This window comes from Balaenoptera acutorostrata, chromosome 11 (assembly GCF_949987535.1).
Source record: "Balaenoptera acutorostrata chromosome 11, mBalAcu1.1, whole genome shotgun sequence".
Classification (NCBI taxonomy): domain Eukaryota; kingdom Metazoa; phylum Chordata; class Mammalia; order Artiodactyla; family Balaenopteridae; genus Balaenoptera; species Balaenoptera acutorostrata.
The window spans coordinates 61,491,217-61,513,890 of NC_080074.1; the positions used below are offsets into that span (position 1 = coordinate 61,491,217).

At 41.1% G+C, this 22,674-nt stretch overlaps 1 protein-coding gene across 1 annotated transcript in view; it reads right to left on the reverse strand.

Annotated features, from left to right (window-relative positions):
* The window catches only part of NCKAP1L (NCK associated protein 1 like), a 42,034-nt gene extending 37,723 nt beyond the window's left edge, over nt 1–4,311 (reverse strand). The window contains exons 1-3 of the mRNA XM_007179519.3: nt 4,172–4,311; nt 3,008–3,118; nt 2,188–2,280 (exon numbers count right to left, since the gene is read on the reverse strand). Coding sequence (XP_007179581.2) covers nt 2,188–2,280; nt 3,008–3,118; nt 4,172–4,273 — 306 coding nt within the window. The 5' untranslated portion in view covers nt 4,274–4,311. The remainder of the gene's footprint in view (nt 1–2,187; nt 2,281–3,007; nt 3,119–4,171) is intronic.
* Nucleotides 4,312–22,674: the final 18,363 nt, after the last annotated feature.

The window sequence follows — 22,674 nt, forward strand, 5'->3', positions numbered from 1 at the left end:
AGTAACATATGGGGAAACTGGGGCTAAGAGCAGTTAAGAAACTCCCCAAAGATCACAAAACTAGTAAGGTAAAGTATCAGAATTAGAACCCGGAAGCCATGATCTTCTGTCTATACTACATGATCTCAAGACCTCTGTCTAGGTCTATGCTGCCTCCTTTGCTGGGAAGGCCTGTCTACAACTCCTTCCTGCAACCCAATTCCCAAGGGATATAACTGAAGTTTGCTTTCAGCCTCTCATACAACCAGTGTCACTATACTGTAAAGACAGAATCAGAAGGAAATGGATTTAACATCTGTTTGGCCTATTACTTTATTATATGCTAAACACTGTACTAGATGTTTTCAATGTGTTATCTCATTTAATTCTCACAAATACCCCATGTAGTAAATCTCATTTCCCCTTTTATAGATAAAGAAACTGGGAGTCAAAGAGTTTCTTGTCTAAAGCCATACAGTTTGTAAGTGATGAAGCTGAGATTTAAAACCAGGTCTGTCTGATTCAGAGCCTACCTACTTTACAATGCACAATACCTCCATGTCTCTATTTCCCTTCCTGCCCTGAATGAGGCATACTAGATTCCTTGGGCTCAGAACTTTACCACTGCAGCAACCAGAGGTATCCTAAAATCTCCTTTGGACAAATTTTCTAGTAATAGACTTTTTATATGCTTCCAGCATTCTTCTACTACCTCCACCAGTGCCAACCTTCTTCCTAATCACTACTCTCAATTCCAAATGAATTAACCTCTGACCTGACCCTCCTTCAGACCTTACGGTCTTCCATGTCCCAACTTCTCTCTTCATTGCATGATCTAATGAACAGCCTGGATTAGCTCCCTAGAGAAAACACAGGACACCCAAAGCAGGGTCCCATACTCTTGTACCATCTGAAGAAATACTATAATACCATCACAAACTTAAATGGCTCAGATGACTAAAATTTGTGTTATTTCTTGAATACATAAATAATAGGTGTTCATTGCAGAAAAATTAGAAAATACAGACATAATTTCAATTTATTTTTAAAGCCACTCATAATCTCACTATGTAAAGAAGTTCCAGCCTTATTTATATGCATTTTTATCTATGTAAAATATACATTTTAGGGACATCTCCTGTCGTAAGCTACATTGTAATTTGCTTCTATACTAAAGAACATGTGAAGAGCATTTTTCCATGCCGATTAATATAAATATGTGTTATCTTTAACAGCTGTATAATATTCATTTATGGACATATACTTTGAACTTTTAACTAAGCCTCTATTTTTTTGAATATATCAATTATCAAGTTGTCACTATCATAAATAATGCAACAGAGTACATTCTTGTACATATACCTTTGCACTTCTGATTGTTTCCTTAAGACAAATTTCTAGAATAGAATTGTTACATTTAAAAGTATATATTTTGGGGGCTTCCCTGGTGGCGCAGTGGTTGAGAATCCGCCTGCCGATGCAGGGGACACAGGTTCGAGCCCTGGTCTGGGAAGATCCCACATGCCGCGGAGCAACTAGGCCCGTGAGCCACAACTACTGAGCCTGCGCGTCTGGAGCCTGTGCTCCGCAACAAGAGAGGCCACCATAGTGAGAGGCCCGCGCACGGCGATGAAGGGTGGCCCCCGCTTGCCACAACTAGAGAAAGCCTTCGCACAGAAATGAAGACCCAACACAGCCATAAAATAAATAAAAATAAATAAATTTAAAATTTACTTAAAAAAAAAAAAAAGGTAAGCAAACATGGCAAAATACTAAAAATCAGGAGATCCAGGGGGAGAGTAGAACAATATTCATTGTACCATTCTTGAAATTTTTCAGTAGATTTGTAAAAAACTATTGGGTAAGAATACTTAAAATTTTAACTCAAATAATACAAAAATGTATAGTGTAATAAATTAAAGCCAATCATAATAATCCACCCCCAAAGGCAGGTATTTTTAACAGTTTAATGTGAAATATTCCAAATCTTTCCTATATATATATACTAACACTATGTGTATATAAGTTTATGTATCTTTTAAAACAAAAATAAAATTGTATCATACACTATTCTGCAACTCACTTTCATTTAACAATACAACTTAGATATCCCTCCATGTACCAATACATCTTATTTTTTCAAGAAACAGGAATAAGGAACATAAAAGAATATCCAAACACTGGGGACCTGGGCTAGAGAGAGCTCACCCGAAATTCCATAACGTCCACAAATGACTGGTAGTAGTTGGTGAGGAATCTAATTATCTCAGATTTTTCCCGATGTACTGGTCCTAAATGTTGCTGAGAGAAACAAAATAAAAAACACAAATTAAGAAGACAATTGATCAAAGTAACCCAAGAAGAACAGGGGTTGTACCTAAAACATTCTTAAAGAGGGTTAAAATACACTGACAGAGGAAGTTGGAAAGTCTTTGAACTCTGAAGGTTTTTAAACAGAGAATATTCTCTATCTAGGCAGGATGGTTGCATGCAATCCTGACTGGATATAGAGTGTGAAATGAGAGGAAATTTCAAGGTCTCTTTCAGCTAAAGAGGTTTATTATTCATATCAAAGTCAAAAGAAGCTGAATGAGAAGATGCTATAGGTAAGATGGTAAGAAATCTAGGGCTAACATTTAATAAGGGAGAAGTAAGGGGTATGACACTAGATGCATAACTCTAAGACAATAACCAAGAAAACACTGAGGGGGAAATAGGAACAACAATAAAATATATGCAACTGCTTCATCGATAGAGCTGTGTTTCTTGGTAAGAACAAAGTGTTCTTGTGAATCTTACAATGGAGAAAGGGGCAATGCTTTGCTCCAGTTTACCCTAGGAGAATCCCATCTTATCTCAGAATTCTTAAGACTACAACGACCTGAAGCCCTGTGGTTGAGCTTAGGAAAACTGAAAGAAGGCTACTCCATCCCCTGCCAAGTTCAAAGAGAGGCAGTCAAAAGAGAGTTTGAACCATCCAAGCACAGGTTATTTCAGAGAAAGGAAAGAAGAGGAACAGCATTCTCACCGTGCTGTTTCGGACATCTATGTTGGGAAATTTCTTGTTGATGTACTTGAGAGATGATTCCATGGACTTTTCCAGTAAGAAAGGGGGCTTGGATTTGGGGTCTGAACAAGTCTGCACAAATAAATAACACTATATTTCAACCCTTTCTCCCGCTCCTTGGAAACATACCTCTTCCTGCATCATGCATTCTCACACAATCTCTCTTAGGGAAAGGGAATCTGGGAATTAATTATAAAAGCATAAGAGTAGGTCAGGAACAAGTTCCAGGACATTAAGCCAACTATCAGAAGAGCTAAATAACCTCAGCATTTCGTCTTGCTGGGTAAAGCTTAACATCTGCTTGCCCGGCACAAAGAGGAAGCTCTCTCCTCACCCCTCAGCTGAAGCCGGAAGGAGTGAGAAAAGCAGCTGCTCAGGAGTTAGACTCTGTGGGAGAATCAGTGTCACAATTATGTCCATTATATAAGCATCTTATCCCAAAGGGCATTTATAAGGGGCATGGAGACAGAGAAACTATGTCCCCAGTGATTTGTTTTATTACGAAATGCGCCAAAGTCCCCTCCCCCAAGTCCCCTATTTTCTCTTCCAGAAATTTCCCACTCCCACCCGTCTTTATCTCTTAACTTCACTAGGCCCAGCCCCTAGCCCACCTCTTGCCACCAGCTTCTCCCAATTCCACAGTTCCTATCCTAAACACACATATATATAACCACAGCAAGAACTGTCTCAGAGTCTAAGTCCCTCAGAAGGTACCTACTCTTTTTTTAATCCAAATATCATATCTATTTTTTCCCTTTAGGGAAAGTACTTGTACGAAAAAGTTTTTGCCAGAGACCCAACTTTGGCTGTCTTCAGAGTGTGGGGGACCAGAATTCTAGACCCAGACTTTTATCCCAGAACACAGTTATTTCCCATCCCACCTCTAACCCCAGCAGGAAGCAAACACCCTCGTTGGGGTGAGAATCATACCAAGAAAGGGGGAAGCCCTGAAAAAAAAGCCTCCGCTTCTGCCTCCCAGCACTGGCTGTCCTACATAATCCGAGTGACTGAAGGCCACTTAAATTAGTGAGAAAGAGGAGCAAGCCTAACGGCTGGACCTGCCTCAGGGTTCCCTGCCTTACTACTGCCGGAATAGTTAGTACTAGTCCAGTTGCCTGTGCTTACCTTCTTGATGTTATACATTCGGATGAGAACCCCCTGACCTCGGTCATTCAGGATAGTGAGCTTCTCTGCTAATTTATGCTGGTAGGCAGAAGTCAAAGACATGATGGCCACGGAGAGAGAGAAGCATCCAGACAGCAAGGCCTGATCTCCCCAGACACTTTCAGCTGGGGTGGTGACACCCTCTGGGCGGAGGCACCCAGCCTGGTTGGTGCGCTGGTCTTCCTGTTGCCTCTACAATTGGCTCATGGCTGAAAGCAGTCATTACACCTCACAGGCCCTCCGCATCTTCTGTGCTTCCTCTTGCACACTCAGCAGGGGAGACTTCCTCTTTCTAGCTGTGCAGCATTTTTGGTAAGACTGTAAAATGTGTGGAAGTGGGGGAGAGGGGCAGGCTTTCAAGGCTCTTCACAGTCTGCCACCAACCTTTTTGGCCTTACCCTTCCACTAGTGCCCTATATAAAGCTCCACACCAGACAAAAAGTATCAACCACCCCGGGCCCATCCACCTTTATACTTTCCCTCTTTCATATCCCCATCAAGAAAGCCTATGTTATTCTCTCCTGAACCTTAAGCCTATTCACATTTTAGGGCCTAGATTAAATTCCAACTCCTCCAAACTACCCTATTCAATGTCAAACATTATATAACACTGTATTCCTTGTTATATTTTTAAGTATATGTCTTATCTCCCCAACTACATCATAAGCTCCTTAATGACAGGAATTGTATCTAACACTTCTTTACATCTCTCTAGCACAATGATTCTCAAAGTGTGGTCACATTAGCATCACCTGGAAACTTATCAGACATGCAAATTCTCAGGTCCCACCCCAAACCTACTGAATCCAAAACTCTGGGGTAGTATCCAGCACTCTGTTTTAACAAGCCATCCAGGTTAAATTCAATGCTCTCCCAGGTTTGAGAACCACCACTTAAGTACAATGATTCTTAAAGGTGCTTAAGAAACTGAGATCAATCCCTGTCTCCTGAGATTCAGGATTGGCAGGTCTGCAGTGGGGTCTAGAAGTCTGCATTAACAAGTACTCTAGGAGGTTTTGGTGCAAATGTTCCGTTGGACACATACTGAGAAACAATGATCTAGAACACCACCTCTTAGACACAACAGCCACTCAGTAAATATGCTGATTTATTTGTTGAATTATTAAGACTAAACTGGGAAATAGGCCCCATAAAGAAGAACCAAATTAACTGAGATTAACAAGGGGAAATTAATGACAGACTTTAAATCTTAGAAGACTAGATAAATTTTAGCACTATAATATTTTTGTCATTCCAAGTTAGGCCTTAACTCCCTAACTCAAGAAAATCAGCTCCCTTTCAAGTTTCTTTCAAGGCAAAAAGCAGAAAGTCCTCAGAAAATTCTAAATCGAACAGAATTGTCTTCATATCTACCTCCTTTCCAATACCTTTTCAAATAAACAAGAAGATGGAATAAAATTTCAAATATCTCTAAGGTAGACTTTGCATTTTCGGAAAACAGAATCTGTCTTCCAGCTTATTTACTGCAATTGAGTCCCTAGAAGGCTATGGGCCTAGCATAAGGTGATAGTGGCCCCAAATATTTGAATTACCTGCTGTTACCAACGAAACTCAGGTTCTACTAAAGAGATCTGTGAGGTTTCTATTGGTCTTTCACCTTGATGGAGGAGAATAAAGGGCAGGCAGTAAGACACCAATATCTACGGAGCTGACCAGCAGTATAGCAGCAGCCTCCTTATGGGTTCGTATAGTTCCTATTGGATCTTTCTCACTGGCATTTCTTATCCTCATCCAAAAAATTCTGTTAAAGACACTCCATGCCAAGCCAATCTTATGCTCTGCTGTCCCCTATTACGTACTCACCAGCTTAGGGGGGACCATGTTCTCCGTGTCCTATGTTCATTTTTCATTTCTGCCTTTCTCATTTATGTATGCTTTCCCTCTTGCTGACCCAAATCCCAGTCAATCTTCTGGATCTAGCACAAACAATCCCAAGTCCAGCCCTTGCTGAACTCCTACAGCACTTGGTCTATAGCACATATTTTACACCTAAATTAGTTTTCACCTTTAATTGCCCATTTCATATTATACTGCCACCTCAGCTGAACTGTAAGATTGCTAGAGCCTAGAAACACTTATTTGCCTATACTTGGCATATGGGAAAAGCCTACATTTTGGAATCAGACAGAATTCTGGGTTCAACAGTTGAGTACAGTGGACTGAGCCTTATGACTTAGAGGCTAGGATCCCAGGTTCTAGAGCCAGATAGCTTGAGTTCACATCTGAACTCTATCACTTAGCAGCTTTGATCCAGTGTCCCTGTCTGTAAAATTGAGATGATATTAATAGTTCCTATCTCTTGGGAGTACTGTGTGTGTTAAGTAAGTTACTGCATGTAAAGTGATGACTTGGTTATTTACTATGTACCAGGTACTTTAAGTGCTTGACATGTATTACATCAAACAATAGTAATAATGATACTCAAACACTTGCTAGCTTTTTTTTTTTTTCAGAGAAAACAACTGACAGTATTTACTGCCACTGATAAAATACAAACTGTCAAGCAGAAATGACAATTTTGGAAAACTTGTATCCCCTACTATGAGCCTGACAGATTCCCAATACTTAAAGACGTTCCTGATGAAATCAACACTTTCTAGCTTTGTAACTTGAAGCTATCTACCACCACTGAGTTGGTTTCCAAATCTATACAATGGCAGTAATCCCTCATACAACTGTGCAAGTAATTATATGACATGGTGTATGTAAATATTTGGCTCAAGACCTGGTACACTGGATTAGGAAGGCCAAATATAAATTTTTGATTTTTTTTAGCATGTAGTGAGCTTATGTTGCTTTCTGTGGAATTCTATTTGGCACCCCATAAAGAAAAAGGCCAGGTTTAAAGATGAGACTAATCATGCCAACAGGTAATGTCTAGAGAAACTTCACTGGAAACATTATGTGGCAGGTCCTGCTGGAAACTGGAGGAACCCTTCTAAGAGGAGTTTAATTACCCCAGAGCAGGGTCTAGTAACCCTGGCTACAAATCAGAATACCCTGTGGAACTCTTTTAAAGCCACAGTTAGCCAGACCCCATTCATGAAGATTCTAATCCAACAGTTCTGGAGTGGGGCCAAAGGCTCTGTCATTTTAAAACTACTCAGTGATTCTCATGCACAATCAGGCTTGAGAACCACTTCTCAAGACCTAACTATGACATCAAAAACTTCCAAACCTCTGAGAAACCAAAGAACATATGATGGGAGAAAAGGAATTGAGTAGAAAGTTGCTTCACACCACTTGAACAGAAAGTTGCTTCACATCACTTGACTGAAAGGTACTGTGCTTTCCCTCCCGTCAAACTTCAGCTATTTGCCTTGTTTTGCCTTACAGAAGGACTGTTCTCCTGTTCAAGTGACCCTGCCCTTCAGATTCTTGAGAGTCACTGCTTCAAGAATAAGTTCGGTCTAAAAAGCCTTTAGACTAGGTTTAAGTGTCAAGCTAGCATCAAGGTTGGAATACTCTTGCCAAGTCTAACAAATAGTATTAAACCAAACGGCCTCCATTATAGTGTTGGCCTCTCTACATGGGATATTCAGCTATCAATAATTAGGTGAACGATCCCAGGTCACCAATTCTCGAGGCCTATTCCTGAAGCACTCTTTGTTTATTAAGACCAGCCTTTCAGTCCAATCAAACTTCAAATTTTTCTAGGCTGCTGGCTAAAAATAAGGGTTTGAGGTTATCTAAAGACTACATTTAGGTATTAAAGCTCTTTTTCCATTATCTTTAAGAATCTTCATTGTAAAACAACTATACCCCAATAATAATAAAAAGAAAAAAAGAAGATGAATCTAAAGATAGCTATGCAGTATTGGATTATACTGCGCCTTTATATTCAGGGAGCCAATTCACTTCAGAGTAAGTGTTCACGGCTCTAATATAACCATTAATATGCATTGTAAGCTTTAAAAAAACACCTTGGCTTGTGTTCCTGAAAGGTACCTGAGTTTAAATCCCTAGACTTAATCACCTAAATGCCCTCAGGAAAATCTGACATTTAACAGTCTAGCTCTGTGCCCTTTGTCTATGCCCTAGGCATGATGTAAAGTAGAATCGAAATGGGCTATTCTAGGCACTTTTCTATCCCTACTGCTTATGGCAGTCTGCCTTGATCTTTTTCCCCCTTATCAGACTGTGCTGTCTCTGCTTTGCAGAAATCTCAACTGTAGCTGTTGCCTGGAAACTTGGGAGTCCTTGAAGTGAATGTCTGCGATGCTAAAGACAGCTAGCCATAAGGGAGTGTAGGCCTCCTATTGGTAGTAAAATGAGGCAGATTTGAGACTGTGTATTCTTAGTTCACTTCTAGGAGTCTTCATATGTTAATACCTACAACTTTAGAGATTTCAGATGGGCATTCTCAGATAATTATAAAGTAGCCTGAACTTGAATATGGTAATGTTCATTCTTCCAAATCCCTCTCCCCAAAAGTGTCTATGCTGACCTATCTGACAAGTAGCATCCTTGTCTGGAAAAGAGCTTAATTTAGACAGGTTTGGCAGAGAGATGGAAGGGGGCAGTGCTGAACAGTAAAAGAACCGGCTGCCCCAGCCCTTGCTTTCTCCAGCACTCAAGCTTATGGTGTTAAACTTCACCTTACCCCAGTACTGTGAGTTTTCCAAGGAATCCTGTTTATTTAACATGCTAATGAAGGGCAAAAAAAACGATCTAAAACAAGCTATACAATATGTACAAATACTAATTTTTGGCCTTCCGAGGCAGATAAGCAGTGAATTTGTCCTATTATCCTATTATCTAACTGGCTAGGCTATTGTTTAGTTATCCAAAACTTTCATAGGTGAAATTTGAGACACCAATATCTTTCACACTATTCTTTCTCTGAGAACAGAAAGTAGACCTATGTCAAGATTACTTGATCCTAAACGTCAGTATTTTCTTTGCCAACCAATGGCTCCTGCTATTTAGGCCTCATGGAGCTAGAAGTCTTGGAAATATGTCCTTATGACCCAGAACACAGGATGTCAGCCAGCAGGTTACAGTACCACCTGGCATCATGTAGAAAGGTAAGTTTTCCTGATAACTCTTAAGTCACTGGAGGGAGAAAACTAAGCTCAGAATATAAAAGGTTAAAGACCTTTTAAAAAAAAAAGAACAGGACTTCCCTGGTGGCACAGTGGTTAAGAATCCACCTGCCAATGCAGGGGACACAGGTTTGAGCCCTGGTCTGGGAAGATCCCACGTGCCGCAGAGCAACTAAGCCCATGTGCTATAACTACTGAGCCTGAACTCTAGAGCCCGCAAGCCACAACTACTGAGCCTGCGTGTCACAACTACTGAAGCCCGCATGCCTAGAGCCCGTGCTCCGCAGCAAGAGAAGCCACCGCAGTGAGAAGTCTGTGCACCACAATGAAGAGTAGCCCCCGCTCGCCACAACTAGAGAAAGTCCGGGCACAGCAACGAAGACCCAACACAGCCAAAAATCAATAAAGAAAGAAAGAAATTAAAAAAAAAAAACAACAACTTCTGAGTATACATAGCACCTGCAAGTTCTTAATGTTGGAACATGGTATGTCTTCAGCATTTCCAGAAAGGAATGGAGGGTAGAATACAGGCAAAACCTAATAGCCATTTAACAAGAACTTCCTCCTTTTAGAAAAATCCAAAGAAAGTTAAAAGATGGCTAACTGCAAATATAATGCTTGTCACGTGGTCCCAGTCAAAAGGCTCAAAGAACATGAGGCTAACTGTGTCAATAGAACTGCTATAGATAATGGTAAGTTTTTCATTTGGGGGACAGATAAGTGGAGTCGAGTTCTATTGCCCCCCCTCACCTTCCATATTTCATAGCTATGGACACCTTAGCCAAATGAGGAATGAAAAACAAAAAGAAGTTTCCACTCTGCTTCTATAACTTCTGGTCTGCTTTATTTCAGAGCCATTTAATCTTCCAAAGGTTACTTCTCCAAGTTTGGAACCAAGTGAAAAATTTTCTGACGCCGCCAATCAGATTCCTGACCCTGATGTCTGGAATGTAGGTAAGCAAGGGTGAGACAGTGAACACAGACCTAAGTGAAGGCTTGGACCCTAAGTCCTCTATAGCTAATAAGTACGGAAGCCCTGCAGTAATTAGTCTTAATACTCCTCCCACTAAATCCTTCACCAAAGCAATCAAAAGAGTAAATCTGAGAATTTCATCTCTCTCTGGAGAGGCAACCCAGTAAAAAGGAGTCTAATTAAATCTAAATTCACTTATAACAGTTAAAAGGTTCTTATCTTACCAATACCCAGTCACTTTCCATAGAAGTAATTTTTTACCTGTAATCTGAAAGGTTAGGATCTATCCTATCTCAAGTGATATCCTTTCTCCAAGATGCAGCATGTTATATTGGAGAATTCACTAGCTTTTCAGTCAGATCTAGGTTCAACTATCTGCTCTGGCCTTAAGGAAAGTTACTTCTCAAACACATCTTCTTCATCCATAAAAGGAATAATATCTACATCATAAGGTAGATTAATATTAAATAAAGATGTATGTATGTGCTAGAGCAATGCAAGCCCCTTTAACAGATAAAGTCCAAACTGTGTTAATGTCATGATTTAACACAACAGAAGTTCCGTTGTATACAATCCAGTGCAAGTATTTGGTAGGAATGGTGATTCAAGAACAGAGGCTCTTCGACTTTTGACTGTCACCTCCCACACCTGGCTTCCCAAGCTGCCACAAAAAGAGAATGGAGAAAGTACAGCACCTCTTAACCACCTCAGCCCAGAAGAGAATATTTCTACTCACATCCCATTGGCAAAAACTAGTCACAAGACCATACCTATGTCAGGGAGGCAGGAATGTAGGCCCAGGCAGAGCAGTCACTTCCCAGCAACAGCTATGGAAGGGAGACTCAAATCTCCTGCCAGCTAGCCTTCTCTGCAATAATGTAAAAATGCTTAGTACTTGTGTTACTTCATCCTGATTTCTTTCTTTCTAGATAACACACATCATTCTCCTTCATTTGTCCTTAAGACATTTGCTCCAAAAATGCTGGTTTGTGAAAGGTAAGATAAATCATCCTATAGAAGTTATTGGAATAGAGAGTGGAATACCTTTAATACCTTAGGAGAATGGCCACTAGATCATAGACATGGCAGATGCCTAAGCTTCAATTACAAATTTTAAAAGAGCTGTATTCATGGGCTCTGAGTATTTCCATTCCTTTCCTAAGGCTCCACTTAGGACTTTAATCCATCAAGGACTTGATTACACAAGGTTCTCAATTCTGTGTAAGATTTTCAAGGAAAAAAAAAACCCCAATTCCTAAAGCTACAAAGGGGAAAGAGCTAGTATACTATACATAGGCAAGGTCCCCAACCACACAAACTTGAAGGGCACAGCCAAGAGCTAGAGGAGCCCTCAGTGGAGTTACCCCCTGGATACACAGTGGGGAGGGAAGGTGCAAAGGAACTATATAAAACAGAAGCTAGCACAAAACCAGTAATTCCTACCCTGACATGTAGTAACATCAACTATTTTTGTTAAAGTAACTTTAATCTCCTAGAACTGGTTATCTAGACTAATTCTCTAGTTCTGATTTCCAGCTAACTTTCCTCCTTTGGTCATCTTCTACAGCGACTCAAGAGACATAAAAAAAGAGACTACGGATGATAAACATCCTAACAACCATAAGTCCCGGAAAAAAGGTAGAATAACTTTTTTAACATCACAGTTTTAACATATATTAACATAGATTTTTATATTAACATAGTTTTAACTAATATCACTAACATCGTATTCTAAATCTTCAAAGATTCTTAGACAAGCTTTTCTTCTTTAAACATTTTCAAAAAATAAAACATAAAAAATAAATAAATAGGGCTTCCCTGGTGGTGCAGTGGCTGAGAGTCTGCCTGCCAATGCAGCGGACACGGGTTCAAGCCCTGGTCTGGGAAGATCCCACATACCGCGGAGCAACTGGGCCCGTGAGCCACAACTGCTGAGCCTGCGCGTCTGGAGCCTGTGCTCCCAACAAGAGAGGCCACAATAGTGAGAGGCCCGCGCACCGCGATGAAGAGTGGCCCCCGCTTGCCGCAACTAGAGAAAGCCCTCACACAGAAACGAAGACCCAACACAGCCAAAAATAAATAAATAAATTAATTAATTAATTAAATAAATAAATAAATAAATAAATAAAAATAAACGTTTTCTATTCAAAGTCCTCCTCCTCTCACAATAGAATGCAGGGAAAGTCCTGATGGCTTTAAATCAGACTGGAGAAAGAGCTGTCTAGAACTCTATTTGAAATGCTATTAACACACATCAAGCTTAGGTCTTCCATAAAAACGCTTGCTATCAAAATGACACTGCCTCAATGTTCTCTTTCTATCCTTAGGTCAGAAGAACTGACGGGGAAGTTGTAGATTAAAGAGCCAGCAGATGGAAGATTTATTAAGTCTTTTTTTAAAACTTTGGGGAAATCTTTACTGTCAAGTTTTAGGTAACAACTCTTGTCACTGTTGGCAACTTAACATGTTTTTATTTATTTAAATAAAGAGTATTTTTCCTATGACAAGCTTCATTTGGTTTTTTATTCTTCCTTGTTGTCATATCATCATTTTTCAACCAAAGGGCTGGAGGGCTGATTTGCCTATTTCTCTTTGTAGGGGAAATACAGTCACCATGTGGTCTATAATGCTATTCCTTAGTTAGGTTCTTTATCCCCCAACTTTTTTCTCCTACCTCCAAGTCATTTACTATATGACCATCATATCAACCTTCTTCAATCAATTCTCCATACGAATCTTCCATGCTTAAAGGATATAGTTTTGGGCTTCCCTGGTGGCGCAGTGGTTGGGAGTCTGCCTGCCAATGCAGGGGACACAGGTTCGTACCCCGGTTTGGGAAGATCTACCAAATCTACCTTCCTAACTCTGCAGAAGTCAGTTTACACCCATGTTAAATGTTTTATTCTTTTTCACTCTGTTCATTTTAAAATGTCACCCCTTGCCCTTCAACTATTCAAATCCCTGTTCTAGCTTTTTTTTTTTTTTTTTTTAAGTGTCTGAGTATCTTTTTTTTTTTTTTTTTTAACAATTCTATTGACCCTAACTTTAGCAGACACAAGGGTGATGTTTTAATTTACTTATTTATTTTTGGTTGTGTTGGATCTTCGTTTCTTTGCCAGGGCTTTCTCTAGTTGTGGCAAGTGGGGGCCACTCTTCATCGCGGTGCGCGGGCCTCTCACTATCGCGGCCTCTCTTGTTGCGGAGCACAGGCTCCAGACGCGCAGGCTCAGTAGTTGTGGCTCACGGGCGTAGTTGCTCCGTGGCATGTGGGATCTTCCCAGACCAGGGCTCGAAACCGTGTCCCCTGCATTGGCAGGCAGACTCTCAACCACTGCGCAGCCAGGGAAGCCCCTGTTCTAGCTTTTTTTAAGTCCAATTCTTAATCCTCACCTCATTTAAACCTTCCTTGTCTCCGACCTCAACCAAACAACAAACCTTCGTGAAGGAAGGCAGAATCACATACTGCTTTATATTTGCTACCTCATTAGACTAGTGCTGTGTATCTAGGAGAAATTCAAATACTTGGTGCTTAAACTGAACCAAGACCCAATTTAAAACAGGTCAAAATTAGTTCCTCTTAAGCTGTAATTTTTATTGCAGCTAGCTAATCCTTTTAAAATAATGAGTTTGGGGTTTTGCTAGTTGACTGACTAGTTCAGGTATATTTAGACTTAAAGAAGTTTTAGTCAAATGAATATTTTCTGCCCTTAGGAGTCCTATCCCTACCTAAGTATCTTCTAGATCCTTTTCAAACGATCTTTTTTTTTTCTTCTGCTAAAATAGAAGGGAGAACACTAGACACTTTTAGCATCTAGCACATTCCAGTATATTTTGTACAAAGTGGAGGGGGTAGGGGACTACTGACTTTCTCACTTAGCTTTACATAATATAAACAAGATTTACTTTTATCTCTTGACTAAGACCTTACACATATTTTGAATTTTTAAAATTATACTTTGGTATATTAACACCAGACTACATAAAAACAAAAGGTTGTTTCCCAGGAAAAATGGCCCTAAAAGATAAAACTGTCTTCCTTTATCATATTTTAGCTATATGGAATCTTCCCCTAAAAGAGCATGCAGTCTTAACTGGGGGACCATATAATTTTTCCTCCAAACCAGGATTCTCTTGAGCTTGAAAAGGGGACAATAATTATCTTGGGATAACAACCAGACAAACGGAGTCAACCACCCTAATAAGTCATCACTTATTAGGCAGTTGTATCATTCAAAACATGGGTGCCAGATTTACTCAAATCTTGCTTTAAGAGGTTTTGAGTCCCTTGGGAAAAGGCACAATAGAATCACTTCTTTTGGTTTCTAACATAACATTTGGTCAAAGCTTCAAAAAGACCAAATTAACTTATGGAAAAATACTTTTTTAAAAAAGCAAAGTTTAAAAATAATTGCCTCAAAGCTAGATTCCCCAAAGTCCTAACTATTCCCCCAGGCTCCCATAACAGGTGGCTTATGTCTCCTTTTAACCTCCTTTCATTCTGATTTATTACTATTAAACTATAATATGCTTTAGGAGAGGCATGATCTTACTATGTACTAGTCCTATGCCCATACAAAATCAAAGCTGCTGAATGTGGAGAATCTATGCTTTATACCCATGGTGTAGTAAAAGAGATTCAGTACTCTGGGCTAAATATTTATACTGAAAAAAAATCAACCTTTCAAAACCCTTGGTAACCAGGTTCACTCATCTTCACAGAGAAGTTCTATCAAGGTGATTTAAATTATGTTTGTGTAACAGTAATAAGACTTTCTGGCTATAAAGTTTCATCCCTAAAATCAGGTTTTAGGGTTTCTACTCTTACTTTCACAGTATGAACTATGGGGAAAAAATTGCTAAGGACCATTACTCATGTCCTAGATACGTATCAAAACATATCTCATTGGTTCCGCATCTTTTATCCTTTTGTTGGTCCATACTTTATGGGCCTTTTTGTTCAGGCTTTCCAAGCAGCTGTGGTATAAAAAAGGGAAAGAAAACAACCTCAAATATTTTAGTCTCTTCTTCCCACGTATTCTCTTACAAGACAGATGATGTCTTACAGTTGCTGCAGCCCCTGACAAAATATACCTGTGCTCTCAAGTCAAATAATCAAGTATCTACTAAGTTTGGGACACTATGTTAAGAACTATAGTAGGGGCTTCCCTGGTGGCACAGTGGTTAAGAATCCACCTGCTAACGCAGGGACACGGGTTCGAGCCCTGGTCCAGGAAGATCCCACATGCCGCGGAGCAACTAAGCCTGTGTGCCACAACTACTGAGCCTGCGAGTCACAACTACTGAGCCCACATGCCACAACTACTGAAGCCTGCGCACCTAGAGGCTGTGCTCCGCAACAAGAGAAGCCACCACAATGAGAAGCCCCTGCTCACCACAACAGGGGAAAGAGAAAGCCTGCGTGCAGCAACAAAGACCCAATGCAGCCAAAAATAAATAAAAATAAATAAATTTATAAAAAAAAAAAGAACTGCAGTGGCCTTGGTTCATTATGAGGGAAAAATGTTGACAACTATAGTTAATATAAGGCAACAGTTCTCAAACTTCAGTGGATATCAAAATCACTTGGAGGGCTTATTAAAACAAAGATTGTAGGGCATCTCACCCCTGAGTTTCTGATTCAGTAGTAAGGCCCAAGAATCTGCATTTTTCTCAAGTTCCCAAGTGACGCTGATGCTGCTGGTCTGGAGATCACACTCTGAGAACAACTGGTATGACACACAGTTTAAGTGCTGGAAGGAAAGGAGGTTATAAGAAAACATAAGAACTTAATCCCAGGCAGAGCTTAGGAGAAGGCTTCAAAAAGAAAATGACCCTTGGGTTTAAACATTTGACATTCCTTAAAATAACATCAGAAGAAGAGTAGTATTGGAATTTTAGAACTGTTCCATACAAGACTAGCCCTTTACACAATTTTTAGAAGGTAAAATTTCCTTAGCGTAATTCTGCCATTCTACCATCTTTTCAACAAACTTTTAAGAAGTTTCCATTTTCTTACCTATCTATTCATTAAGCCTTGCCAAAACAATACTAACAATGGTTTGCAAACTTGGACTTACAATTTACATCTTAGATGCCAGCACCAGAAAGGGCATGAGGGGCTATTTGTTGCTGAGTCCCAGGGAAAGAAATTACCTAGAAGTCAAGGAAAAACACAGAGAACAGATTGCTCGAGTACACTGGCAACTATTACAGGCAACGTGGATTACACAGCTATATAATATTAACATATTAAGACACAGAATGAATTTAAAGACAAAAATAAAAAAGTCACTACTGGTTTTTCATTTATCCTGTATCATCCTGTGTTTGTGGAGGGGGTTGCTGGCTATTCTTGGCAAACTCCCATTAATGACCCTTTTTTTTTTTTTTTTTTTTAATGACCCTTTTTTAAACATAAATTTATTTTCAATGGCTCCCTGGTAGGAACACCTCTCCCTGCTACTTTGCCTGAAAAACTGTAACCAGCCCCAACTTCTCACCCTCCTCTACAGCAATACTTCCCAATCTAACCTCACCAATAAGAACATCTATTATGTTCCGCCATAGATCTCTTTTTGAAATATTTTGCAACTGCATTTATTGAATAATTTTCCTATTTTAAATTATACACTTAACAACCAATCAGAAATCATAATTAGATGAGGGAACCAGGACTTAGTTGATAAAATTTAAGCCAAAAACAAAGAAATTTAATGTTTTAGTCTTCTGATGGGCAAAAGTTTAAGTTTTATCATGCTTTCTGAAACACTGAAAATCTCTAAAGAATCTGAAAGACTACTGGGATTCCTTCAATCCTAAAAACTGAGAAAACTCATCTTCTAACAAAGTTGGGTTTGTTTTTTCAGTCATTAGCATACAGATCTGTCTCTTTACTCATTAGCTCAGTCTTTATTTTTAACTAATAACTCTAAAAATATAATTTATAATTTAGGGATAAATGCAAGCATATCCAGAGATATGCATATGTGCAAGCATATCCAGAGATAGAACCAGCAAAGATCAGATTCAGTTTAGGGTATTAATCCCAACTAGCTCTTAGAATGACCCTGTGTAAATGCCTTGGTCTCTCTTTTTTTTTTTTTTTTCCTTTTCAAATACATTCAACCTGGCTGGAAAATCAGTCTGAAGGAAAGCTCAGCAGGTATATCAGATAAAGCAGGAACTTTCTGCGTTGGAAAGGAATGAACAAAGCATTTAAGAATAGAAAGAATAGATGTGTGGTGCATTTTTATTTTAATATCTCCACCACTGAAAGACAGGTTTGGTTCTTTTGTTTGTTTGTTTGAAAGTCAGTGGGCTCATTCACTGGTGCTAAATGGAACAGCTTTATCAGTTGAGGATCCTGTCACCCTGACAAGGCATTACTGAATGCACTGAAGCCTGACTTTGGATTCTGGTTTGGTACCCACTCCCCGTCCTCTCAAGCTCTTAGCTCTTTCTTCCCCAAAAATTTCAACCTGCAGGTATCTGAATGAAAAGTTCAGATGGGTCACAGAAACAGTGTCAACAATTTCACCAGATTACCTCAATTTAAAGCCTGAAAAATCGGGCTTCCCTGGTGGCACAGTAGTTAAGAATCCGCCTGCCAGTGCAGGGAACATGGGTTCGAGCCCTGGTCCAGGAAGATCCCACATGCCGCGGAGCAACTAAGCCCGCGAGCCACAACTACCGAAGCCCATGCACCTAGAGCCTGTGCTCCACAACAAGAGAAGCCACTGCAATCAGAAGCCCTCGCACTGCAACAATGAGCAGCCCCCCACTTGCCGCAACTAGAGAAAGCCCGCGTGCGGCAATGAAGACCCAACACAGCCGAAAAAAATAAATAATAAATAAAGCCTGAAAAATCACATTTCATTTCAAGTCACAGTGGCCCCACTAATTCTGCATGAATAATGTTGTGATAAATCCACAGGTTTAAGGTTTAGGATTTCGTAAAGATTACGTTAAGATACTCCTAACAATCTGACATTGCCAAAACAGCAGCTTTTTCTAAAATGCTTTGTGCTAAGCTTGTAAGGAACCTTTCATTCTTAGCAATCATCTTTCAAGAAGCACTTTAGGGCTTCCCTGGTGGCGCAGTGGTTGAGAATCTGCCTGCCAATGCAAGGGACATCGGTTCGAGCCCTGGTCTGGGAAGATCCCACATGCCGCGGAGCAACTAGGCCCGTGAGCCACAATTACTGAGCCTGCGCGTCTGGAGCCTGTGCTCCGCAACAAGAGAGGCCGCGATAGTGAGAGGCCCGCGCACCGCGATGAGTGGCCCCCGCTCTCCGCAACTGGAGAAAGCCCTCGCACAGAAACGATGACCCAACACAGCCATAAATAAATAAATAAAATTAAATAAATTAATTTAAAAAAAAAAGAAGAAGCACTTTAACAGCTTGCTCCTCCTTCACAGGAGTCATCTAGGCCACCCAGGTGAAGAATAGCTTTTGTAAGTTCAAAACAGTGCCTAGGTCAGTGGTTCTCAACCCTGACTGCACATTAGATCATCTGGGTAGATTTTTTAAAATAACTATGCCCAACCCTTTAATTGGTCTGGGAGGGGAACGTGGCACAATATGTTTTAAAATCTCCCCAGATGATTCTAATGTGCAGGCAAGATTAAGAACCAGTATCCGGGCTTCCCTGGTGGCGCAGTGGGTAAGAATCCGCCTACCAACGCAGGGGACGTGGGTTCGAGCCCTGGTCTGGGAAGATTCCCATATGCCGCAGAGCAACTAAGCCTGTGCGCCACAAATACTGAGTCTGTACTCTAGAGCCCACGTGCCACAACTACTGAAACCCGCGTGCCTAGAGCCCGTGCTCCACAACAAGAGAAGCCACCGCAATGAAAAGGCCACGCACCGCAACGAACAGTAGCCCCCGCTTGACGCAACTGAAGCCCGCGTGCAGCAATGAAGACCCAATGCAGACAAAAATAAATAAATAAATTTATTTATTAAAAAAAAAAAAACCAGTAGCCTGCAACAAGAATGGCTTGGGCTCTGCTTGCATCAACGCATTTCTTTTTAGGGTCTTAATATGAACCAAAGGCTGTGAAGCACATTCTCTTCAGCCCAAGGGATGATAATTAAACAAAAAACAGGACTTCCCTGTCCGTCCAGTGGTCAAGACTCTGCGTTTCCAGTGCAGGGTGCTTGGGTTCCATCCCCGGACAGGAAACTAAGATCCTGCAAGCCACGTGGTGCGGACAAAAAAACCCCAAAAAACCCGATAACAATGTTTACATATCATTCATGTAAAGATAAAATGTCCCACGACACTTTTCACTGAAGCCACGTTAAGTTCGTGCTGTCAGGATAAGTTCTCCTAAATCATATGTAGGCTCCAGAAATCACTGAAATGTTCTAAAACCCCCAATATTTCAGCACCCAGACTGAGCTCCCAGACTGCCTACCTTGGGCAATACAAAAATTTGTCATATCACATCTTTTACTTCTTGGTTTTGAAAACTATTATTACCAGATCTACCTGTAGTGTCAATCTCTTCCTTTTTGCTGTCTAATATTCAAAGGCGACACGTCCTTTTTCTCAAAGCCTTCCCCAGGTGACTCTGGGTTCCACTGATTTCCTCCTAATATGAATTTACAGTCTCAACAACTTTTTTGGCATCTGTTACACTACCATTTAACCTTTCACTTTGGGGCCTATTTTCCTAGCACCTTGGAGACAAGAACCACGGCTTGCACCTTTTTTTTTTTTTTTTTTTTTTTTTGTGGTTTCACAGTTTCCAGAACAAAGGCTCACAATATATGTTTCGTTTTCCACTATCAAATTATAACTTTCTGGCCCTTTTTACCTCGAGCTCTCTCCTCAACTCTAAAACTCGCTTTAATCTGACTAGGGCATCCATCCTACCACGCATTCTCAGATAAAACCATTATCAACTTTTGAATTCTGAAATTCTACTTACAACGCGTGCTAAACAAAAACAACTAGGGCTTCTCTGGTGGCGCAGTGGTTGAGAATCTGCCTGCTAATGCAGGGGACACGGGTTCGAGCCCTGGTCTGGGAGGATCCCACATGCCGCGGAGCAACTAGGTCCGTGAGCCACAACTACTGAGCCTGTGCTCCGCAACAAGAGAGGCCACGATAGTGAGAGGCCCGCGCACCGCGATGAAGAGTGGCCTCCGCTTGCCGCAACTAGAGGAAGCCCTCGCACAGAAACGAAGACCCGTCCTTGGTGATTCATTTTGGGGGGCTGGCGTGGGGGGGGGGGCTGTTGTGTCTGCTTATCACCTTTTCAATTTTCCTCTTCCTTCCAGTCAAAATCTAAATTATCTTTCTCTCTGGACAACTTCCACAAACAAGGCTTCGTTCTCACCAGTACCCATCCATCGACCCCTAACGAGTCCCGGCCCTCCTCGAGCGCCCAGGTCTCAGCACTCGTTCTCCTTTCTAAGATGGCGACCCCAGAGCCCGGCAGGGCAGCGCGAGTTCCACCCACGCAAGGCCACGGTAATTCCGTGGGCAAGAGGACGACGGCCCAAGGTGGGGGGCAGGGGTGGGAGAGCCGAGGAAGGAGGGCCGAGGAGACCCTCTGCGGAGCCCGCGCCTCACTCGGTCAGAACCCCGCCTCCGTCACAGGAAGTGGAAGCCCCACCCCCTAACGTCAGGGGCCGGAAGTGAGCGTTGCTGGGCGCGGGCGTGGGGTGAAGGCGAGTGTGAGCAGAGTGTGCCTCGGCCAAGGTAGGAATGACGCGCGGGCCCCGGCTTGGGGCCTACAAAGACCTCACCTTTAGTGGGCTGGGATACCTTCACCTTCTAGTATCTTCCCTTTTCTGCCCAGAGCTTTCGGCCTGGTGGGTTCTCAGCGCGGCTGTTTTGGCAACCGGTGGTGCTGCCGCTGCTTCGTCCCCTCGAGGTCCTCCCTGGCTCCTGTGTCTCCCTTCTTTTAAGTTAACCATCTTCCCCACCTTCTCCTATTTAGTCCCATTGTTTAAATAGACTCTGCCTGTTTTGTTTAAAGGAAGAAAAATGATGGTTTTACCGAGACCCCAGCTCGGTTAAGAGTGTAACCAGTTGCTTCAGGCTGCAACCAGCCCCTAAGCTTGACTGCTGAGTGTCATTTGTCCATTACACCGCTGTCTAGTACTAGGGAAAACGTAAAAGACTCACTTGTTAACAGTTTAATACGGAAGATACTTAGATGGACAGGGCTGAATGATGAGGCTATAGGTTCCAGTGCCCTTAATCTTGTGTAATTTAGTCTTTTTGCCCCCAAAGGATAGGATGGCTCCCTACAAGTTGCTGAATCTGGCACTGATCGCTCCTTTAAATGACTTAAAATCAAGGAACATAGTGCTTGAGTCTTTCTTCCAATTCTCTTTTATTTTTGTTGAAAAAGTATAAACTAACTATGTGTAACATGTCAAAAGGAATGTCAGAATTTCTTAATCCAGACATGAAAAATATTTTTATGACAGTTTCACCGATGATTGTCATTTACAAATGAACTCTGCAGCAAATTACTAAACGAGTTCCAGCTGATCACTTGTATTTCCTATCATAGGTTCCAAGGCTGCTTATGTCATAGAATGGGGGGAAGGGGTGTGGAATTGTATGAGGAGGCAAAGGAGAGCTGGCTCTAGAGGCAATAGATGTAAACCTAGCCAGTTTTCAGAAGTTTCCTATGGAGATGGTTTTATATAAATTTAGTCTTTTCCATAATGATAAGTTTATTTAATCACAGAGCTCAATAGGGGGGAATCTCAGGTGGAAGAGGACTGAAACTAAAAAAACATTTGTCTTTTAATCTTCCACATTTCTGTTACAGACTTGCTCTTTTATGACTGTCAACTATAAAATGGACAGTTCTCGAGTCCTAACATTCAGAAGTTTTTCCTCAATGCATAGAGGGAATGAGTATTAACTGGAGAGATTTAAATTACCAAGTCTATCCATTTTAGCATAGGAGATTTGGGGAGGGGGTAAAGCATCACTGGAAGAAGTATGGTACTTCCTAATCATGTTTAAGAAAAGTCGTAGAAATAGTAAACTAGAACGTCTCTGGACACATTGGATGGATTGAGTGTATAGTCTGACACAGGCTTCCAGCATCCCCAGGTTCCCGGGGGAGAAGCAAGACTGGCAGCCTGCCCATCCTGTATTTTTGAGGACTTGAGAGGAGAGCTTTAAAATAGTACCCTTTTCCTTTGTTTATCCTGAAGTTTAAATAACAGTATTCTTGTGGGCTTGACTTGCCCCCTCTAATGTTAAATAGCATCAAACCCTAATAGATGGTAAACAGTGACAGGGTGTTGTAATGGCACTTAAAATAGACTGACATCTTATCACCTGAATACAGTTTTAGTAGTCATATTTGGTTTTTCTTAACTGTGAGCCCTAGAATTTATTCCAAGAGTGTGAATTGGGCAATGATGTTAAAATGGTTCAAAGTA